This window comes from Mobula hypostoma, chromosome 3 (genome assembly GCF_963921235.1).
Source record: "Mobula hypostoma chromosome 3, sMobHyp1.1, whole genome shotgun sequence".
In the NCBI taxonomy this organism is placed as follows: Eukaryota; Metazoa; Chordata; class Chondrichthyes; order Myliobatiformes; family Myliobatidae; genus Mobula; species Mobula hypostoma.
The window spans coordinates 46,761,104-46,783,003 of NC_086099.1; the positions used below are offsets into that span (position 1 = coordinate 46,761,104).

General features: G+C 41.7%; 1 protein-coding gene across 1 annotated transcript in view; it reads right to left on the minus strand.

The window, feature by feature from the left end:
• The window catches only part of LOC134343972 (DEP domain-containing protein 1B-like), a 55,583-nt gene extending 40,816 nt beyond the window's left edge, over positions 1–14,767 (minus strand). The window contains exons 1-3 of the mRNA XM_063042971.1: positions 14,633–14,767; positions 8,548–8,813; positions 6,392–6,518 (exon numbers count right to left, since the gene is read on the minus strand). Of these exons, the coding sequence (XP_062899041.1) occupies positions 6,392–6,518; positions 8,548–8,813; positions 14,633–14,677 (438 nt within the window). The 5' untranslated portion in view covers positions 14,678–14,767. The remainder of the gene's footprint in view (positions 1–6,391; positions 6,519–8,547; positions 8,814–14,632) is intronic.
• Positions 14,768–21,900: the final 7,133 nt, after the last annotated feature.

The window sequence follows — 21,900 nt, forward strand, 5'->3', positions numbered from 1 at the left end:
CATACAGTCACACTCAGCACATAGAGATACAATAACACAGTCACAAAACACAGTGCAGTCACACTCAGCACAGAGATACAATAACACAGTCACAAAACACAGTGCATACAGTCACACTCAGCACAGAGATACAATAACACAGTCACAAAACACAGTGCATACAGTCACACTCAGCACATAGAGATACAATAACACAGTCACAAAACACAGTGCATACAGTCACACTCAGCACAGAGATACAATAACACAGTCACAAAACACAGTGCATACAGTCACACTCAGCACATAGAGATACAATAACACAGTCACAAAACACAGTGCATACAGTCACACTCAGCACAGAGATACAATAACACAGTCACAAAACACAGTGCATACAGTCACACTCAGCACATAGAGATACAATAACACAGTCACAAAACACAGTGCATACAGTCACACTCAGCACAGAGATACAATAACACAGTCACAAAACACAGTGCATACAGTCACACTCAGCACATAGAGATACAATAACACAGTCACAAAACACAGTGCATACAGTCACACTCAGCAGAGATACAATAAGTCACAAAACAGTACATAGTCACACTCAGCACAGAGATACAATAACACAGTCACAAAACACAGTGCATACAGTCACACTCAGCACAGAGATACAATAACACAGTCACAAAACACAGTGCATACAGTCACACACAGCACAGAGATACAATAACAGTCACAAAACACAGTGCATACAGTCACACTCAGCACATAGAGATACAATAAGTCACAAAACAGTACATAGTCACACTCAGCACAGAGATACAATAACACAGTCACAAAACACAGTGCATACAGTCACACTCAGCACATAGAGATACAATAACACAGTCACAAAACACAGTAGTCACACTCAGCACAGAGATACAATAACACAGTCACAAAACACAGTGCATACAGTCACACTCAGCACAGAGATACAATAACACAGTCACAAAACACAGTGCATACAGTCACACTCAGCACATAGAGATACAATAAGTCACAAAACAGTACATAGTCACACTCAGCACAGAGATACAATAACACAGTCACAAAACACAGTGCATACAGTCACACTCAGCACATAGAGATACAATAACACAGTCACAAAACACAGTACAGTCACACTCAGCACATAGAGATACAATAACAGTCACAAAACACAGTAGTCACACTCAGCACATAGAGATACAATAACACAGTCACAAAACACAGTGCATAGTCACACTCAGCACAGAGATACAATAGCAGTCACAAAACACAGTGCATACAGTCACACTCAGCACATAGAGATACAATAACACAGTCACAAAATACAGTGCATACAGTCACACTCAGCACATATACACAATAACACATAGTCACAAAAATAATATCGGCACAAAACGCTGAGTGGCATGGCCTGAAGACTGATGGTGCATGGGATGTTGTCCTGGAGCCATGTTTCTGCAAGAACAAGTACGCAGCAGTTCCTTCCTCATCTTGCGTTGCTTCAGCAGACTAAGTCAAATCAACCTGCCTCGCACTGGATCAGTCACAGGCAATTCAACTCGTCTTCTCGCGAGAGAACCATGGAAAGCATAACCGATTGGAGGGGCCAGCCACCAACCCAGTATGGATTATAGTTCCAGCACACCAGATATGCCTCTGTTCTCTCCACAATGCCTGCATCACCTCCTCTCCTGAGTGGCTGTTACAGGTGATGCCACGGCATTAGGGCTTGGTTTCTCCAATGAACGGGACTTGAATTGAATTGACTTTATTTCTCACATCTTTCACATACACCAGTAAAAATCTTTATTACGTCTCTGTCTAAATGTGTTATTTATATTAATTTGTAATACATAGCATCTAAAACAGGACAGTCAATACAGCATAGAAATACAATTGCATCAGTCTGAGGGCCTGGTGGAAGAAACTGCCCCGGAGCCTGTTGGTCCTGGTTTTTATGCTGCAGTACCACTACTTGATGGTAGCAGCTGGAACAGTTTGCAGTTGGGGTGACTCTGGTCCCCAATGATCCTTCGGGCCCTTTTTAACACACCTGTCTCTGTAAATGTCCTGAATAGTAGTAAGTTCACATCTACAGATGCGATGGGCTGTCCGCACCACTCTCTGCAGAGACCTGTGACTGAGGGAAGTACAGTTCCAATACCAGGCAGTGATCCAGCCAGTCAGGATGTTCTCAATTGTGTCCCTGTAGAAAGTCCTTAGGATCTGGGGACTCCTATCAAACTTCTTCAACAGTCTGAGGTGTAAGAGGCACTGTTGTGGTTTTTCTCACCACACAGCCGGTATGTACAGGAGATCCTTGGTTATGTGTATGCCGAGAAACTTAAAGCTGTTCATCATCGCAGCCCCAGATCCACTGATGTCAATAGAGATGCCTGTCTCCATTTTCCTGTAGTCCACAACCAGTTCCTTTGTTTTTGCGACATTGAAGGAGAGGTTGTTTTATTGATACCACTGTTTCAGGGTGATGACTTCTCTGTAGGATGCCTCGTTATTATTTTAGATAAGGCCAATCAATATAGTATTGTCAGAGCAAATTTGATCTGTGGGTGGCGACACAGTCATGGGTATACAGAAAGTAAAGCAGGGGGCTTAGGACACAGTCCTGATGGGCTCCTGTGTTGAGGATCAGAGGGGCAGAGGTGAGGGAGCCCAATCTTACCACCTGCTGGCGATCTGATAGGGGGCCCAGGATCCAGCTACACAAAGCAGGGTGAAGGCTGAGGTCTCTGAGCTTCTTGTCAAGTCTGCAGGCAATTATGGTGTTGAATGTTGAACTGTAGTCCAAGAGCAGCATTCTCACATAAGTATCCTTCTTCTCCAGATGCGTAAGGACAGTGTTTAGAGCTGTGGCTATTGTGTCATCTGTCAATCGGTCGTGTCGTTAGGTGAATTGTACGGGGTCCAGTGTAGGTGGTAACATGCTGCAGATGTGGTCCTTGACCAGCCTCCCAAAGCATTTGCCCATTATTGAGGTGAGTGTGATAGGACGCAATCATTTAGACATGTTACCTTGGTATTTTTAAGTACGGGAAAATGGTGGATGTTTTGAAGCGGGAGGGCACTCTACACTGGGAGAGGGAGAGATTAAAAGACTTGCAATATTTTATATTACCAATGTCCAACAGGCTTTTGTGATCACAAGAAAAACATGAGACACACATTTGCACCATTTGTTGGACCCAGAGAGGCCACTGCGGCTAACCGTGCAACCATCTTACCAGACTCTATTGAGCTACAGGTGTCCCCGCTTTCCGAATGTTCTCTTTACGACATTTTGCTTTTACGAAAAAAAACGCTTGCTTTAAACTTGTGTTTACCCCAAGAAAGACTACCATGACCATGAAGCCTTGTGTGGGCAGGTGTGTGCACGTGCGTGACGTGCGAATGCGTGATGTGCACATGCATGTACGTGCCGATTTTTTTTGACAACTCGATTTTGGCTCAAACTTCCCGATTCTGATAAGTGAAACTACAATGTACATACATCATTTCTACCTTATATAGGCTGTGCATTTATCATATCATTCCTGCTTTTACTATATGTTAGTGTTATTTTAGGTTTTATATCCTATTTGGTATGATTTAGTAGGTTATTTTTTGGGTCTGGGAACGCTCAAAAATTTTTCCCATATAAATTAATGGTAATTGCTTCTTCGCTTTACGCCATTTCGGCTTACAAACAGTTGCATAGGAACGCTCTACATTCAGATAGAGGGGGAAACCTGTACTTATAAATAGGCAAATGTACAGACTCTTTAATCAATGCCAAACCATAAGACACAGAAGTAGAATTAGGCCATCGAGTCTGCTCTGCCATTCAATCCTAGCTGATTTATTTTCCCTCTCAACCCCATTCCCCTGACACGCAACTGTTGATACCCTTACTAATCAGGAACCTATCAACCGCTGCTTTAAATATACCCAATGATTTGGTCTCCACAGCCGTCTGTGGCAATGAATTACACAGAGTCACCACCCTCTAGGGAGAGTGATTTCTCCTCATCTCTGTTCTAAAGAACAGCCTTCTATACTGAAGCTGTGTTCTCTGGTCCTGGGTATTCAGTTATTGGAAACATCCTCTCCACATCCACTTTCTCAGTTTTTAAATATTCAATAGGATTCACTAAGAAATCTAATCTCATTTTTCTAAGCTCTAGTGAGTGGGTACAGGCCCAGAACTAAACACTCCTCATAAGTTAACCCTTTCATTTTATGATCATTTTCAAAAACCTACACTGGATCCTCTCCAATGTCAACACATCATTTCTTGGTTATAGGGCCCAAAACCACTCACTGTACCCTAACTGTGGTCTGACCAATGCCTTATAAAGCCTTAGCATTACATCCTTGCTTTTATATTTTAGTCCTCTCGAGATGAATGCTAACACCGAATTTGCCTTCCTTACTAATAACTCAACCTGAAAGTTAATTTTTAGGAAATCCTGCATTAGGACTCCCAAATGCCTTTGTACTCTGATTTCTGAATTTGCTCTCCATTTAAAAAATAATCTACACTTTTATTCCTTCTACCAAACTGCATGACCAAACATTTATCCACACTGTCTTTCATCTGCCATTTCTTTGTCCATTCTCCTAATGTGCCCAAGTCCTTCTGCAGGCTCTGTGTTTCCTCTACACTACTTGCCCTTCAATCTATCTTTGTATCATCTGTAAACTTGGCTCCAAAGCCATCAATTCTGTCATATAGATCACTAACATATAATGTGAGAAGTAGCTGACTCAACATTGACTCATGCAGAACACCATAATCACTGGCAGTCAACCAGGAAAGACCCTCTTTATTCATACCCTTTGCTTTCTGCCAGTCAGTCAAACTTCCGTCCATGTTAATATCTTTCCTATAATACTATGGGCTCTTATCTTGTATAGTAGCCTTATGTGTGGCACCTTGTCAAAGGCTTTCTGAAAATCCAAGCAAGCACCATCTACTGGCTCTCCTGTCTGATATTTCCTCAAATCTTTCCAACAGATTTGTCAAGCAAGCTTTTCCCTTAAGTGAACCGTACTGACTTTGGCCTATTTTATCATGTACATCCAAATACTCCAAAACCTCATCCTTAATAATGGACTCTAACATCTTGCCAGTCAGGCTAACTGGCCTATAATTTCCTACCTCCTGCCTCCTATGGTGACTGCTCTGCCCAAAATTTAAAGAAATTGAAGAAAATTGCAAATGTCATCTAGACCATCATGAAAACCAGCCTCACACGAGGAAATCTGCAGATGCTAGAATTTAAAACACACATAAAAATTGCTGATGAACACAGCAGGCCAGGCAGCATCTATACAAAGAGGTACAGTTGATGTTTCGGGCCGAGACCCTTTGTCAGGACCAACTGAAAGAAGAGATAGTAAGAGATTTGAAAGTGGGAGGCCTCCCTTCCGATGAATATCCACATTTTCTGCTGCCTCGAAATCAGCCAACATAATCAAGGATCCCTCCCAATATGTACATTCTCTCTTCTCCCCCACCCGTCGGGCAGAAGATGGAAAAGATTGAGAACATGCACCATCAAGTTCAAAGATAGCTTTTATCTTGTTTTGAGAAGACTCTTGAAAGGACTTCTTGTAAGACAAAGATGAGCTCTTGATATCTCAATGTACCTCATCATGTCCCTTGCACTTTGTCGACCTACACAGCAGTTTCTCTTTTACCACCTCAATTACTTATGTGTGGAATGATCTGTTTGAGTGGCATACGAACAAAACCTTTTCACTGTAACTGAGTACAGGTGACAATGATCAACCAGTTACCAATTACTCTATTCTAGAAAAGTAGTTCTCAGCTAGAGGCCTACAAGTCCCCAAGAGGAGAAACAAAGGAGGGTGCTAACAATTCCCAGCAAGCTTTAACAGGTTTTTTTTACATGTTCAGTGATATTACCAATTAAAATATACTCTACAAATTAGCTGCCTCAGTCTCCTGAAAAGATCCAATCCCTTGCATATAAAAACAGTCCACAATTTTACAAGCACTTATGGAAAAGACAAGGGTGGTGAACTGGTATTTCATCGAATGTGAATAAGTTGTTATTTGATTCTAAAAGGCTGGGAATAATGGCCAACACCTACAAGTATACTTCAACGTTACATATCATCCAAACATGGGAAGATCATTGTGATTGCTTCATTGGCAAAAAAAAACTCCACCATATGAAACGCATTGCTTAAAGTCTGCATTTCATCGCTACTTTCAAATTAAACTGGAAACAAAATTTACACAAAGCTAGCTCCAATCAAGAATTTTCAACTTTTAGTAATTTATGGCTGATATGCAACTTCTATTGCAGTCTAAATTGGAAATGTAATAAACTTATTAAGTTCTTACCAGAATTATAGGCCTTACTAAGACTGGACCTGGCTTTGGAACATCATAGTCACTCCAATTTGAAAATTTGGAATTTAAATAACGTGATTTTTTGGGATATGGCTTCAAAGGAGACGAATGAGGAAATCTGCAAAATATAATGCAATTATTTTATTGATACTACAATTAATAATTGTACATTCTATAGCAGTGTGCTTTTTAAAATTTAAATCACTTGTCAAAAAGATATAGACAGGAACAAATTAGACTATTTGGCCCATCAACACTGTTCTGTCATTTAATCACAGCTGACTTATTTTATCTCTCAACCCCATTCTCTTGCCTTCTCCCCACAACCTTTGATGCCCTTCCTATCAAACTCTGATTTAAATATACCTAAAGACTTATTATATTACAAATGTAAACTTTGAATAAAATGATTTTCTTCCATAAAATCACTTTGTTTAGTTCAAATGTAGTTTGCATCCAAAAGCAAACCCAAGTGTGCTTTGAGGAATATATATACCCTGGTGGGATTTAGCTAGACTTTCATAGTAATCCTGGAACATTAAATTTTACAATCCAAATGTTTTGTATTGGTCCCAAGCCAAAAAAAACAAAATTCATGCTGGTTCACTTAGGAATGGACTATTAGTACAGTGTAATTGTACACTACCCATTCTGCAGAAACAAAATACATACATGATAATGAAATAAACTTTCAATAGTATCTATCAGGAAATATAAACTGGACACAGTGTCATTTCCAGACATGCCAAAGCAACTTGAAGCATTTATTACATCACACATTCCCATTTTGACCTATTTGTCACAGTGAGGCCACTTTCAGCTTCATATTCGGTCTGGTTAGCCCCAACATGATGACATGAACAATGATTTCTCTAACCTCTGGTAATTTATTGCCTCTCCTTCCATTTTTCATTCCCTATTCTGACTCCTCTCTTTCCCTTTCTCTTCCTCTCACTCACCCATCCCTCTGGTGCCCTTCCTCCTTCACCTTCTCCCATAGTGCACTATCTTCACCCATTTGCCTCCACCACCTATCACATCCCAGTTTGTTACTTCAATCACCCTTCTCCCATCCACCTACTTTGCCCTTTACCTGCCAGCTTGTACTCCTTCCCTTCCCCCCACCCTTTTACTCTGGCTTCTTCCCCCTTCCTTTTCAGTCTTGGTGAAGGGTCTCAGCCCAAAGCGTTGATTGTTTATTCCAGCTGTACATGCTGCCTGACCTGTTGAGTTCCTCCAGCATTGTGTGTGTGTGTGTGTGTGTGTGTGTGTGTGTGTGTGTGTGTTTGTTGCTCTGGATTTCCAGCACCTACAAAACCTCTTGTGTTTATTACACACTAGAGTGTGCAACCCAAGAGTATGGGAAAGAATATGGCAGGCAGCAATTTCCTAGATATTATTTTTGCCCACCAGTGGAGTACTGTATCTGAATATACTGCAGAGCTAACAGGTTTAAAGTTTGCAAAATACCTTCAGCAGTCATGCTGCAAATAGTATCAAAAGCAGTTGAAAATTCACAATACATCCATTCAAAATGTCAATGTTTAGTTGCAATTCAGAGTGAGAATACAAAGCAATTTCTTGAAAGAGCCAAAACAAATGCAGCCACATGCAATATGACAGCATTCTCTTTAGCTCAGAAAATAAGGCTTTCATGATTAACCATGAGGAGAGGTGCATCTATTTGATGCACTGGACAGATAAAAATAATCAGCAGCCAAACTGATAGGCAAGTCATGTTTAACCTTGCAAGAGACAAAGACAAACTAGCTGGAAAAATCTTAAACCCAGTAAATAGCCACACGAAGTAAAAGGGACAGTTGGCTTAAAAGGATTGAAGGAAACGGTGGCATTGATAGCAGCTAGACCTAGCAGCTATATGGTCTGATTCTGGTCTTAATTTGCCCATTCTCCCTGGTGCTCCAGTTTCTTCCTACATGCTAAAAAATGTGCAGGTTGGTAGATTAATTGACTATTGTAAATTACACCTAGTGTAAGTTGGTGGAGATGCAGGATCCAAGTTCTTAACAATCAATCTAAATGCATTGGGCTCCTTCCTGCAAGACTAGGATAAGAAAAGGGATTTTTTTCAAAAAAATTAACAGTGAAATCACTGGCACAAAACAATTTTTGCAATGTTGTCATACCTGTACAATCGGTTATTATCTTCAAAATCTTCTTTTCCCCACCTTCCTTTTATATCTTCAATAACATGATTTTTTAGGAATTTTTTGAGCAATTGTACAGTCTGGTAACGAGTAACTTCAGGTCCAAAATTGTGATTACTTCTAAGTAATTCATGTAACCAATCAATTCCTTGTGCAGCAGTAAAACAGCGATCATAAGTGCGGAAGTGAAGACGATGCTTCTTCAGAGGCATTCCAGCTCGAAAAAGCTCAATAATCTCATTCCACTGAAAAAAAAATTTCCAAAGCAACATTTACTTTTAATTTTATAGTCGTCTACTAATCTTTAAGAGTTGAGGTTAGCTTATGCACTGTACATTTCATCTTGCCCTTATTTTTTTTCTGCAGATTTCTTCATCTAGAGAGAGTGCAGATTGAAAATTAAAAGTTTTAATAAACTTTAACAGGAGCCTTGCAAACCTTTCTAGCCCATTCAATTAAATCATGAATGATCCAAATTTTAACTTCATCTTTCTCAATACCTTCAACCAGCAAAATGGACACTGACCCAAAACTTAAATTTCACTTGGTTCAGGATTCAGAGGTAGGGCTAAATTTCAATATGCAAACACATTTCAGTAAATGTGGCAAGATTCATCAGGACCTGATAAAGGGTCTCAGCCTGAAACATCAACAGTTTACTCTTTTCCATAGATGCTGCCAGACCTGCTGAGTTCCTCCAGCATTTTGTATGTGTTGCCATGTATGTGGTCGACACAAAACAGCCATTAACAAAACTGGACGATATGTAGCATTACTTTCTAGACCAATAAACAACTGAAAGCTGCATCTTCTAACTTTGGTGAAGCCTTTGTATACAGTGATCTGGAGAGGAAATGGAGAGAAATCAGGCAATTTTTTTTTTTAAACAAGTGGAATTCTTGCCAATGGCCTAACTGGAAGACATTATTTTCCATTAATTGACTGCAGTCAAGGTAAAGATGAAGGCATCAGGTTACAATAGGTAACGACATGATTGCCAAGCATCCCCAAAACTCTAGCACTATACCTTCCAAATGTTTTGCCCATTGTCACAGCCTTGCACCTTCATATACAGTAGCAGGACCTTCAGCGCTTCTAGTCCATGTGGAGCTGCTATTTTGCCTAGTCCTATTGACCCACACCTGAACCATAGACTTCTCATCCATGTACTTATTCCAACCTCTCTTAAGTGTTGCAATCAAACACACATACACCACTTCCACAGCAGCTTATTCTACAATTGTACCACCCTCTGAATAAACAAGTTCCCTTCAACCTCCTCCTAAATATTTCACTTTTCACCCTTAACCTATGACTTCTAGTTCTAGTCTCACCCACTTTTGTGGAAAAAGCAGAGTAGCTTTTTCCAGTAATTTATCGATCTCTTTTCCCAGGACTTCTGTTTTATGGCACACCTCAGAGTCCTACCATTTACTGTGCAAGTCGACCCTTGGTTTGTCCTCCCAAAGTGCAACACCTCACACTTGTCTGCATGAAAGTCCATATGCCATTATTCATCCCACCTTTCCAGCTGGTCAAGATCTCACTGCAAATTTTGATAGCTCTCCTTACTGTCCCCTAGGCCCGCAATCTTGGTGTTATCTGCAAATTTGCTGAGTCAGTTTACCACGCTGCCATCCAAGTCATTAATGTACAGTAGCTGATGAACTACAACAGAAACTGCTCCGATCCCTACAGAACACCACTCGTCACAAACTTTCCATCAGACAGACAACCCTCTACTACCACTTTCGGGGTTTCTCCCTCTAGCCAAAGTTGGATACAATTGGTGACTTCATCCTGAACATTAAGCAACCAAACTTTTCTAGACCAGCCTCCAAGCCTCCTCGAAAAACTCGATAAATTAGCTAGACATAACATTCTACACACAAAACCATGTGGACTATCCCTAATCATGCCTTGCCTGTTTAACTAAAATACTTCTATATCCCCTTAGAATACCTTCCAATAATTAAATCATGAGTGATGTCAGGCTCACTGGGCTTATTCTTAGAACCTCTCTTGAACAGCAGAAAAACATTAACTACCCTCCAGTACCTCACCCAAGGTTAAGGCCATTTTAAATAACTCTGCCAGGGCCCCTGCAATTCTTGCAATAGCCTCCCACAAAGTCTGAGGGGCACCTTGCCAGGCACCAGGAATTTATCCGCCTTAATTGGCCTCACAGCAGCCAATACTTCCTTTTCCATAACTGAGATACAGTGCATGATTTCACTACCATTTTGCCTCAGTCTTTGCCTGCCTCCACTTGTCCCTTCATGCTGCAATCCTCAACATGCCCAAAAAAAAGTGCCTCTCTGGCTCTCCATACCCCACTTATTTCATACCCACAAAAATGTTTTTTATTCTGACCTTCCAAAAGCTTGTCGCCACTGGCTTCTGCTGTAGTCTCTGTCAAAATTATGATAAAATCTTCCTTTGTATAGCAGGTTTGAGGGCCACAAGCTTAAAGGACTGAAGGGATCATTGATGTAATTATGTCTGTCACGTTCTAGACTCTTTATCTACAGTGAAAGCCTACCAAGCTTGTGATCTTTTTGTAGGAACAAATCCTCTTTTTATTTTGTTTCTCTACACTATACAACTTTGTCTCACAAAAATCTGTCAATACAAGTGAAGTAATTTACAGATTTCAGAGAAGTTCAAAATAAATTTATTATCAGAGTACATATATGTCACCATATACATCCAGATTCATTTTCTTGTAGGCATACTCAATAAATCCATAATGGAATAATAACTACAACAGAATCAATGAAAGACTGCCTAACTTGGGTGTTCAGCCAAAGTGCAGAAGACAACAAACTATGCAAGTAGAAACAGAAATAATAAACAATAAATACTGAGGACATGAGATGAAGATTCTTTGAAAGTGTGTCCATTAGTTGTGGAAACATTTCAATGATTGGGCAGGTGAAGTTGAGTGAAGTTCCCTTTGGTTCAAAAGCCTGAAGATTGACAGAAAGTAACTGTTCCTGAACCTAGGGGTCTGAGTCCAGACGCTCCTGTACCTTCTTCCTGATGGAAGCAGTGAGAAGAGAGCACGTCCTGGTTGATGGGGTGCCTGAGGATGGGTGCTGCCATCCTGCAGCAGTATTTCATGTAGATGTACTCAATGGTGGGGAGGGCTTTAACCATGATTGACGGTGCCACATCTACCACTTTTTGTAGGACTTTCTGTTCAAGGGCATTGGTGTTTCCATACCAGGCTTTGATGCAACCAGTCAATATACTCTCCACCACATGGTCTTGCTGATATTGAGTTGTTGTTATGGCACCACTCAACCAGATTTTCAATCTCCCTCCTATATGCTGATTCATCACCAACTTTCACTTGGCCTACGACGGTGGTGTCATCAGCAAACTTGAATATAGCATTTGAGCTGTGGTTAGCACAGTTACAGGCATTCTTAGGAAATACAAGGAAACAAAAGAATCGATGAAAAACTGCAGACAAGATGGACAAATAACCAATGTACGAAAGATAAAGTGTGCAAATACAAAAAGCAAAATAATAAAAATAAATAAGCAAGAATATTGGGAACCTGAGGTGACAAGTCCTTGAAAGTGAGTCCACAGGTTATGGGAATAGTGGAATAAGCCTAACTGTTCAAATGCCCTATTTTTCTACCCCCATTCTTTCCATGTATATTCCCCTCTTCCTGCTCCCCTCAACTACAAATCCTATTGTTGGTCGCAATATTATACATACCATCTTTCTGCTACATAATCATTTGCAGCTCCTACCTCACTCACTTTTTAAAATTTTCTCATTTTAATTTTGCATTCCCTAAAGCATTAAAGAAACAAAAAGTTCTAAAATTCTGAACTATTTTAACAGTAAAGAGAAATTAAGTACTTTATAATAGAAATATTATTGATGCTAAAACTGCTCGGCAGAAAACAGTGGTGGAGGGAAGAACCAAGTAAATATTGTCAATATCAATGAACTTTCATTTTTCTGACAAAAGGTCAAAGGCCCACTCTTTCTGACCTGCAGATCACCTGCAACATTTGTTTTTTCTCCCATTAATTATTGACCCAACAAAGAACTACAAATACACATCTAACTTACATTTGTTACACTATGCCTCCCAATCCCTTCACTTCACCTCCAAGATTCTCAATACAGCAGTTTAGTTTATATTAATTTTGGTGGAAAAATTAAATTTTAACAGAACTATGCCATATCGCCTAATCTCCTTCAAACATTTCAAAACAAACTCACCAGTCTTATGGCTCCCAGATACACAAATTGAAACTATTGAAAGTATACATTCAATTTTTTTTAAGGTCGCAGACACGCGGAAATCTGCAGATGCTGGAAATTCAAGCAACGCCCACAAAAAATGCTGGTGAACGCAGCAGGCCAGGGAGGATCCATAGGAAGAGGTACAGTCGACGTTTCGGGCGAGACCCTAAGTCAGGACTAACTGAATGAAGAGATAGCAAGAGGGGGATATCCGAAATGATAGGAGAAGACAGGAGGGGAGGGAATTTTTTTTTTTAAGGTGACGGTTACAGCCTCTTTCAGGCAATTAGTTCCAAACCATCTAAAGCCACTCTCAGGGCAAAACAAAAGTTCAGAATCGGGTTTATGACCACTAAATGTCCGTCTTATCCTCCCCTCACCAATCAGTTGAATCTATTTCCAGTGTTTATAGACAGAACTGCTCAGAAGAAGTTACAGAGAAGTTGATGACAGGAGAACGATAAAGAGCAAACGTGTTAATCCCCCTTCCCTGCCTTCGATATTGTTCTACATATTCTCTTCTCAAATACTTGTCTAGCTCCCTTTTGAATGCCACAATTGATTAGGTCCTGGCAGTGCTTTTATTTGCTTTTGATTCTTTTGCTAATCATCTTCACGATGTTCCTTAACAAAGATTATCCATTCGCAAGGTTTTCTTTTGCGACACTGAGGCATTGATCGTGTGGATAGTCAGAGGCTTTTTTCCCAGAGCTGAAATGGCTAGCACAAGAGGGCACAGTTTTAAGATGCTTGGAAGTAGGTACAGAGGATGTCCGGGTAAGTTTTTTAACACAGAGAGTGGTCGGTGAGTGCGTGGAATGGGCTGCCGGCGGCTCTGGTGGAGGCGGATAAGAGACTCCTGCATAGGTACATGGAGCTTGGAAAAATAGAGGGCTACGTGTAACCCTAGGTAATGTCTAAACTAAGTACATGTTGGGCATAGCATTGTCGGCCGAAAGGCCTGTATTGTACTGTAGGTTTTCTGTTTCTATGATCACCCCCACACCCACTTTACCCACAAACAGCATTTTTGGATTTCCCCCTATATTAGATGTCAGTTTTTTGTTTTTCCATTTGTTCTCTTCCTCCTTTCGTTTCTCTATAATTAGTTTGCTTCTCACTTATTTTAACAATTGACACTTTCCTTTCTATCTAAACATGTCCATTCAATTAATTCCTCCCGTTCCAAAGAACTCACAAATTGCAACATACGCAATCTTTGCCGATCTATAAATTTTTTAAACGATGAGGAATGTCCTTTTAAACCTCCCCTGCACCCTTTTGTGACCAGACTTTCAGCGCAATGCAATTTTACTGAAGATTATTCAAACAGATTGGATTCTTTTAACATTTTTAAAGATTAGAAGCAAATTCAGTTTAGTTATCACTCACACCATTTGTAACAGAGGCAATTACATATGAACCTCTTAGATGTAGTTTATCTTTAATACAAATTCTTGACTTTTTCACATTCTCCTCAAATTGGCTCTTTACATGAGTTGTTCCCTAAAGTCCTCTTCCCCAGTAAACAATTCCCAAAAAACATGGTTTTCTTCTTCCACTTCAGCTTACATTTGTTATTCAAATGCCACAAACCATTTAAACACAGAGACTACATGAGCTCTACAAACAACTGTTTTGACCACAGGACGCTAGGGCATTAAACCACCACTGAAAAAGCCTTTGCAAATATAACCTGTAGCTTCCTAGTAAATGGCCCATTTAATCAACGTCCAAACTGCGCTTTTCCAGGGGTATCGAGGCCCGAGTACCCGTTCCAGATCAACTCACCAGCTTGGTGGCTCTGTACGGACCCGGTGTGATCCGACTCTCCATGATCTTCACGTCCGCAGTAGGTACACTCCGACTCGCAACTGTAGCGATGCCCGCCCCCTACCCCGGGCGGCGCGGCTCACTGCCCCCCGTGTACCCGGCCCCTACCCCGGGCGGCGCGGCTCACTGCCCCCCGTGTACCCGGCCCCTACCCCGGGCGGCGCGGCTCAATGCCCCCCGTGTACCCGGCCCCTACCCCGGGCGGCGCGGCTCACTGCCCCCCGTGTACCCGGCCCCTACCCCGGGCGGCGCGGCTCAATGCCCCCCGTGTACCCGGCCCCTACCCCGGGCGGCGCGGCTCACTGCCCCCCGTGTACCCGGCCCCTACCCCGGGCGGCGCGGCTCACTGCCCCCCGTGTACCCGGCCCCTACCCCGGGCGGCGCGGCTCAATGCCCCCCGTGTACCCGGCCCCTACCCCGGGCGGCGCACCCAGCGTTGCCGTTATCCTCCATCCAAGTTCTACACCTCGCGTATTTATCGCGTGCCAGTTTAAATCTGGTGGAACAAGAAGAAACCACGCTCTGATTGGGTAAGAATAACCGTGCCGTCACCCTTATAGGGAAAAGGTAACCGGGGTGACTGGTTTGTGTGGTGACCACGTGATTAGGTTTCGACCAGTCAGGAAGCAGGTAGAGTGATTGGCAGGTGGGCAGGCGCTGCCCCGCACTGGCAGCTGGATGACTGTACAAATTCCAGCCTGGGTGCTCGCACACGCTTCCGTAAACCCAACAGCTTTTGAAAATATTAATGCAAACGAAACGGGTGTGCCGCCTCCTCGCAAGCTGAAATCGATTTTATACCCCGTTTGTAAAAACAAATGCGTTTATTAATCCACTTTTTAAAGTTTTGTCTGGCGGATGGTACTGTTCTAGAGAATCAACAACTGAACTGCTTATGTTATACAATTCGTCTCCATTTCAATTGCAGCACAAGAGTGCTGGAGAAAATCACATTAACGGACGGTGGAGTAATTTTGTGTACGGTTCCGGGTGGAGCGCTGGCAGCATTACTGTCGAGATTTTCACCTTCGTTGCCGGTTTCTGGCGGAAAAAACGCACGCCCGAAATTCATCGAGATTTTCAACCAGATGATCTGACAAACGGTTATTTTTGACTCGCAGGAAAACCAGCTTCTGTTGATTTTGAAGGATCAAACGGCATTAAACCTCATTCTACTTGCCACAGGGTTAGGGTGTTCTCTCAGAATATTGACCATTCCTTGCACTTTAAAACAATTTGCCGCAAGGTTAATTTTGCGTCGCCACCTTGGAATGACTGACACGCATTAGAGAATCAGAATGGGGCCGGTTTAATATCACAGCGCAAGTCGTGAAAGATGTTGTTTTCCGGTAACAGCACCGTGCAATGATAATTTTAAAAAACACTAAATTACAGCAGGGAATTTTTAAAAAATTAAACGGAGTGCAAAAAGAAAAAAAAATTGATTCATTGCTCATCAAAACTGGGGCCTGCGGGATAGGAAACGCAGGGCGATCACTCCATAAAGTACAACTCGATTTTCAGAGGGATTTATGGAGACAAAAACTAGATAAACATGGTGAATCACAGAGCAGGCTATGGGAGAAGTGTTCGAAAAAGGAAATGGTATACAATGATCAGCATTGATAGAGGGGGCCAAACATCCAAAACCTTAAAAAACCCAAAATGGTCTTAACTGTACCGAGCTTGTTCCTGCTGTCACCATTAACTTTAAGCTAAGAAGCTGAGCACGATGATAAAGATCATTCCATCGTACAGCTGCTAATATGTGCCAGATTTCATTGAGGAGGTCATTAACTTTCCCTGGTCTAGGAGGATCAAGCAGAGCATCTCCCAGCCTGCAAGTGATTGTAGATAATTTTTCTAATAATTACTTCTGGGACATGTATCATTCAGGTTGGGGACCAGACTGAGCCGAAGGGTGGATTTTGGGGAATAAAGTTTAGCCCTGCACAACTACTTGCTCCTTCCAATTCGAATTTTGAATCATATTATGTGGAGAGTTATAATCACACCAAGCTATCAGTGAAATGCACACATTGGCTACTGCAAATGAGATTTCTCTGTCAATACCTTAATGTAATTTAAGGATATTTAGTAGTCAGGATACCATTCTTTGCAGCATTTCTGCTATGAACTGTGTACTTTTGCCATCAGTTCACTTCAACCATTGCCCATGATGATGGAGCAAGGCAAAGAGCAGCAGCCAGTCCAGCAGGGCAGCAGTGGGGAAACATGCAGCACAATAAAGTTACTCAGTCTGTAATCATATCTTCCTTCTTACCAAATTACTTGCTCATTTATGCTAAAGTGTTTCTGGAATAGTCTTCAGCAATATGATACCCATAATTTCCACTGTACCCAAACTGAAATTATCAATAATTTCCATGGAGTTACAAAGCCAAAAAGGCAATGATGGCATTTTCTCCCATAAACAGCAGAAGGAAGCTCCCACTTTAATCCCCAATCTCACCAAAATATTACAGGTAGGATTTATACAAAACAAAATAAAAATTTAAATCAATATTGTCACTGTAGTGCAAGTGTGAATGTTAGCCAGCACTATCCATACAGACCTTCCACTTTTAATAATAGCCACTACATCCCGAATACTTGCCGTAATTTTTAGGAATACAATTCTTTGTGATTACAAACCTTGCTACCAAATGTTACATTTAACAACTGCAATCCACTTTTACAAATATTTGAGTCAAATTACAGTGGAGAAAAATGTGTTTAATATTCTCCTTTCCATTCAATTGATTATTTGGGTATGAGATGCAAATGATCAACGATACTCAACACTATAGCTAAAATGCACATGGTTCAACATCTGCATCAGAAGTCACATTCATACAAATCCCATGAAAATCGTCATATAAATCCCATCATATGTTACAGCTATACAAGACCTAGGTCAGACCCCACTTGGAGTATGGTGTTCAATTCTGGTCACCTCACTACAGGTAAGGATGTGGATACTATAGAGAGTGCAGAGGAGACTTACAAGGATGTTGCCTGGATGGGGGAGCATGCCTTATGAGAATAGGTTGAGTGAACTTGGCTTTTTTTTTAAACCTTGGAACAGTCGAAGATGAGAGGTGACCTGATAGAGGCGTATACGATGATGAGAGGCATTGATCACGTGGGTAGTCAGAGGCTTTCTCCACCAGGGCTGAAATGGCTAACACAAGCAGGCATAGCTTTAAGGCAGTTGGAAACAGGTATCAAGGGGATGTCAGGGGTCACACACACACACACACACAATGCAGTATCGGTGGCGAAAGTGGATACAACAGGTTCTTTTAAGAGACTGGTAGATAGGTAAATGGAGCTTAGAAAAAATAGAATTTCCTGAGCTCATAGCCTCCAGGTAGTTTCTAGAGTAGGTTACATGGCCAGCACAACATTGTGGGCCGAAGGGCCTGTAATGTGTTGTAGATTTCTATGTTCTATCATAATCAGAGTATTCATATGACAGTCCACACATGGCTGATTCTAGCACTCATACCTGCAGATTACAATTTATGGGGATGGATGGCAGTATTTACAATGATTAGAAACAGGCTTGTTATCACCAGCATGTGACATGAAATGTGTTAACTTAGCAGCAGCAGTTCAATACATAATATAGATGAGAAAAATAAATATAATAACAGTATACATACATTGAATAGATTAAAAACATGCAAAAAAACCAAATATTGTGTATTTTAAAAAGTGAGGTAGTGTCCAAGGGTTCAATGTCCATTTAGGAATCGGATGGCAGAGGGGAAGAAGCTGTTCCTGAATCGCTGAGTGCGTGTCTTCAGGCTTCTGTACCTCCCATCTGATGGTAACAGTGAGAAAAGGGAGGTACTGGCTGCTGGAGGTCCTTAATAATGGACGCTGCCTTTCTGAGACACGGCTCCCCAAAAATCTCCTGGATACTTTGTAGGCTAATACCCAAGATGGAGCTGACTAGATTTTTACAACCTTCTGCAGCTTCTTTCAGTCCTGGGCAGTAGCCGCCTCCCCGCAAATACCAGTGATGCAGCCTGTCAGAATGCTCTCCATGGTACATCTATAGAAGTTTTTGAGTGTATTTGTTGACATACCAAATCTCTTCAAACTCCTAATGAAGTATAGCCGCTGTCTTGCCTTCTTTATAACTGCATTGATATGTTGGGACCAGGTTAGATCCTCAGAGATCTTGACACCCAGGAACTTGAAACTGCTCACTCTCTCCACTTCTGATCCCTCTGAGGATTGGTATGTGTTCCTTCACCTTACCCTTCCTGAAGTCCACAATCAGCTCTTTCGTCTTACTGACGTTGAGTGCCAGGTTGTTTCTGCGGCACCACTCCACTAGTTAGCATATCTCACTTCTGTACGCCCTCTCGTCACCACCCGAGGTTCTACCAACAATGGTTGTATCAGCAGTAAATTTATAGATGGTATGAGCTGTGCCAAGCTACACAGTCATGTGTATATAGAGCAATGGGCTAAGCACACACCCCAAGGTGTGCCAGTGTTGATCATCAGCGAGGAGGATATGTTATCAACAATCCGCACAGATTATGGTCTTCCAGTTAGGAAGTTGAGGATCCAATTGCAGAGGGTGGGACAGGGGCCCAGGTTCTTCAACTTTTTCATCAGGATTGTGGGAATGATGGTATTAAATACTGAGCTATAGTCGATGAACAGCATCCTGACATAGGTGTTTCTGTTGTCCAGACAGTCTAAAGCTGTGTTGAGAGCCATTGAGATTACATCTGCCATTGACCTATTGTGGCGATAGGAAAATTACAATGGGTCCAGGTCATTGCTGAGGCAGGAGTTCAGTCTAGTAATCACCAACCTCTCAAAGTATTTCATCACTGTGATGAGAGTGCTACTGGGTGATAGTCAATAAGACTGCGTGTTAGGCACTGGTATAATTGTTGCCTTTTGGAAGTGGGAACTTCCGCCCGTACAGTGAGAGGTTGAAAATGTCCTTGAATACTCCAGTTAGTTGGTCAGCACAGATTTTCAGAGACTTACCAAATATTCCATCAGGACCTTCCACCTTGTGAGGGTTCACTCTCTTTAAAGATAGGCTAACATGGGCCTCTGAGACAGAGATCACAGGGTCATCAGGTGCAGCAGGGATCTCCACAGCTGTAGTTGTGTTCTCCCTTTCAAAGCAGGCATAGAAGGCGTCACGCTCATCTGGTAGTGAAGCATCGCTCCCATTCACACTATTGGGTTTCACTTTGTAGGAAGTAATGTCTTGCAAACCCTGCCAGAGTTGCTGTATATCTGATATTGCCTCCAACCTCATTCAAAATTGTCTCTTCACCCTTGAAATAGCCCTCCACAAATCATACCTGGTTTTCTGGTACAGATCTGGGTCACCAGACTTGAATGCCACAGATCTAGACTTCAGCAGACAACACACCTCTGGGTTCATCCACAGCTTGTTTTGGGAATGTACAATAAGTCTTTGTAGGCACACACTCAGCCCCACATGTTTTAATGAAGTCAGTAACAACTGCAGTATACTTATCCACATTCAAAGATGAATCCCTGAATACAGCCCAGTGCACCGATTCAAAGCAGTCCAGTAGGTGCTCCTGTGCTTCCCTTGTCCATACTGTCTTGGTCCTCACAGCTGGTGCTGCAGTCTTCAGTATCTGTCTATACTCAGGGTGTAGAAGTACAGCCAGGTGATCAGACTTCCCAAAGTGGGGGTGTGGAATAGCACGGTAGGCATTCTTGATAGTGGCGTAGCAATGGTCTAGTGTATTGTTTCCTCTGGTATTACAAATGATCTGTTGTTGGTAGTTGCTTAGTGATTTTTTCCAGACTGGCCTGGTTAAAATTCTCCCAAAACAATGGTGAAGACGTTAGGATGCGTTGTTTCCTGCATGTTGAGCCCATTGCTCAGATCATCTAAAGCCTGCTTGACATTGGCCTGAGGTGGAATGTAAACTGCCAAAATGACCCCAGAGAACTCCTGTGGTAGGTAAAAAGGACAGCACCTAACTGCTAGATATTCCAGGTCTGGTGAGCAGAATTTGTGCTCCAAGAAGAGTTGATCATAAGACATACACCTCCACCTCTGCTTTTGAGAGACTCTTGTAGATCTATCCTCACAGTGTATAGGAAAGCCGTCAATCTGAATCACTGCATCTGGTATGGAAAGGGTTAACCAGGATTCTATGAAACAAAGGTCACATGCAGTCCTAATAGCCCTGATTCAACACCCTAGCTCTGAGATCATAGATTTTATTCACCAGAGTCCGCACGTTTGCCAGCAAGATAGTCAGTATTGGGAATTCAAAACCCCATTTCCTTAAATGCACTTGTAACCCCACTCTGCACCCATGTTTCCTGCTTGGTATCCTACATGGGCACTTCTGACCACAAACTGCGTTGTTTCCGTCAGTTTTAAGCAGCGATAGTTCATTTAAACACATTAAGACATCTTTGTTAACGGTACTGACCTTGGAAGCAGTTGTGCTTTTTAGCTGTATCAGGCTGAAACGAGAATATTTAATCATATCTATTGGGAGTACTGCTGTTACTCAAGTCACACCTAGTCACTCTAAGGCGGTTCCTTTTTATTCTAAGAACTGATGCATCACTGAATATCTTATTTCTGAAAATCTCAAACAGATTTACGAGTACAGGCTTGGCACTGTAAGACTGGTGCAGTTTATCACATTAAATGGATTGATTGTGGGTTTACTGCATTTTTTTTTAAACAGAGAATGGAAAAATTGGGCATTAATATAAATGACAAAGAATTTTGTTCAAAAACTGACTAAAGATTCAAAATCAGTTTTCTACAGAAATTGGATGTGTTTAAGTAAAAGAAACCCAGACATTCGTAGTAAACTACAGGAACATGTCATTAGCTTTACTGCTCTCCGAAACAGCCAGTGGATTAAATGTCGCATTTTGCTATTCTAGGATTTCCTATGGTTCAAATTCAACACCAATTATCTGTTTCATTAGTTCTGCCAACAGGAAAGCTAGCTCGGTGATCATCAAGTGTTATATAAATACTTCCTCCGCATAACTGAAATCTGTGAGAATATCTATAATTATGTGACTTGGTATTTTCAGTTTAAGTGGTCAGTTGAAAAATTCCTTAAATTTTAGAAACACCCACCATCTAATTACCTTTAAGATTTTTGCCCCGCAATAGCCAACCCATGAGAACCAGTTTGCTTTAATTTCCCGAAGCAAATCCAGCACCA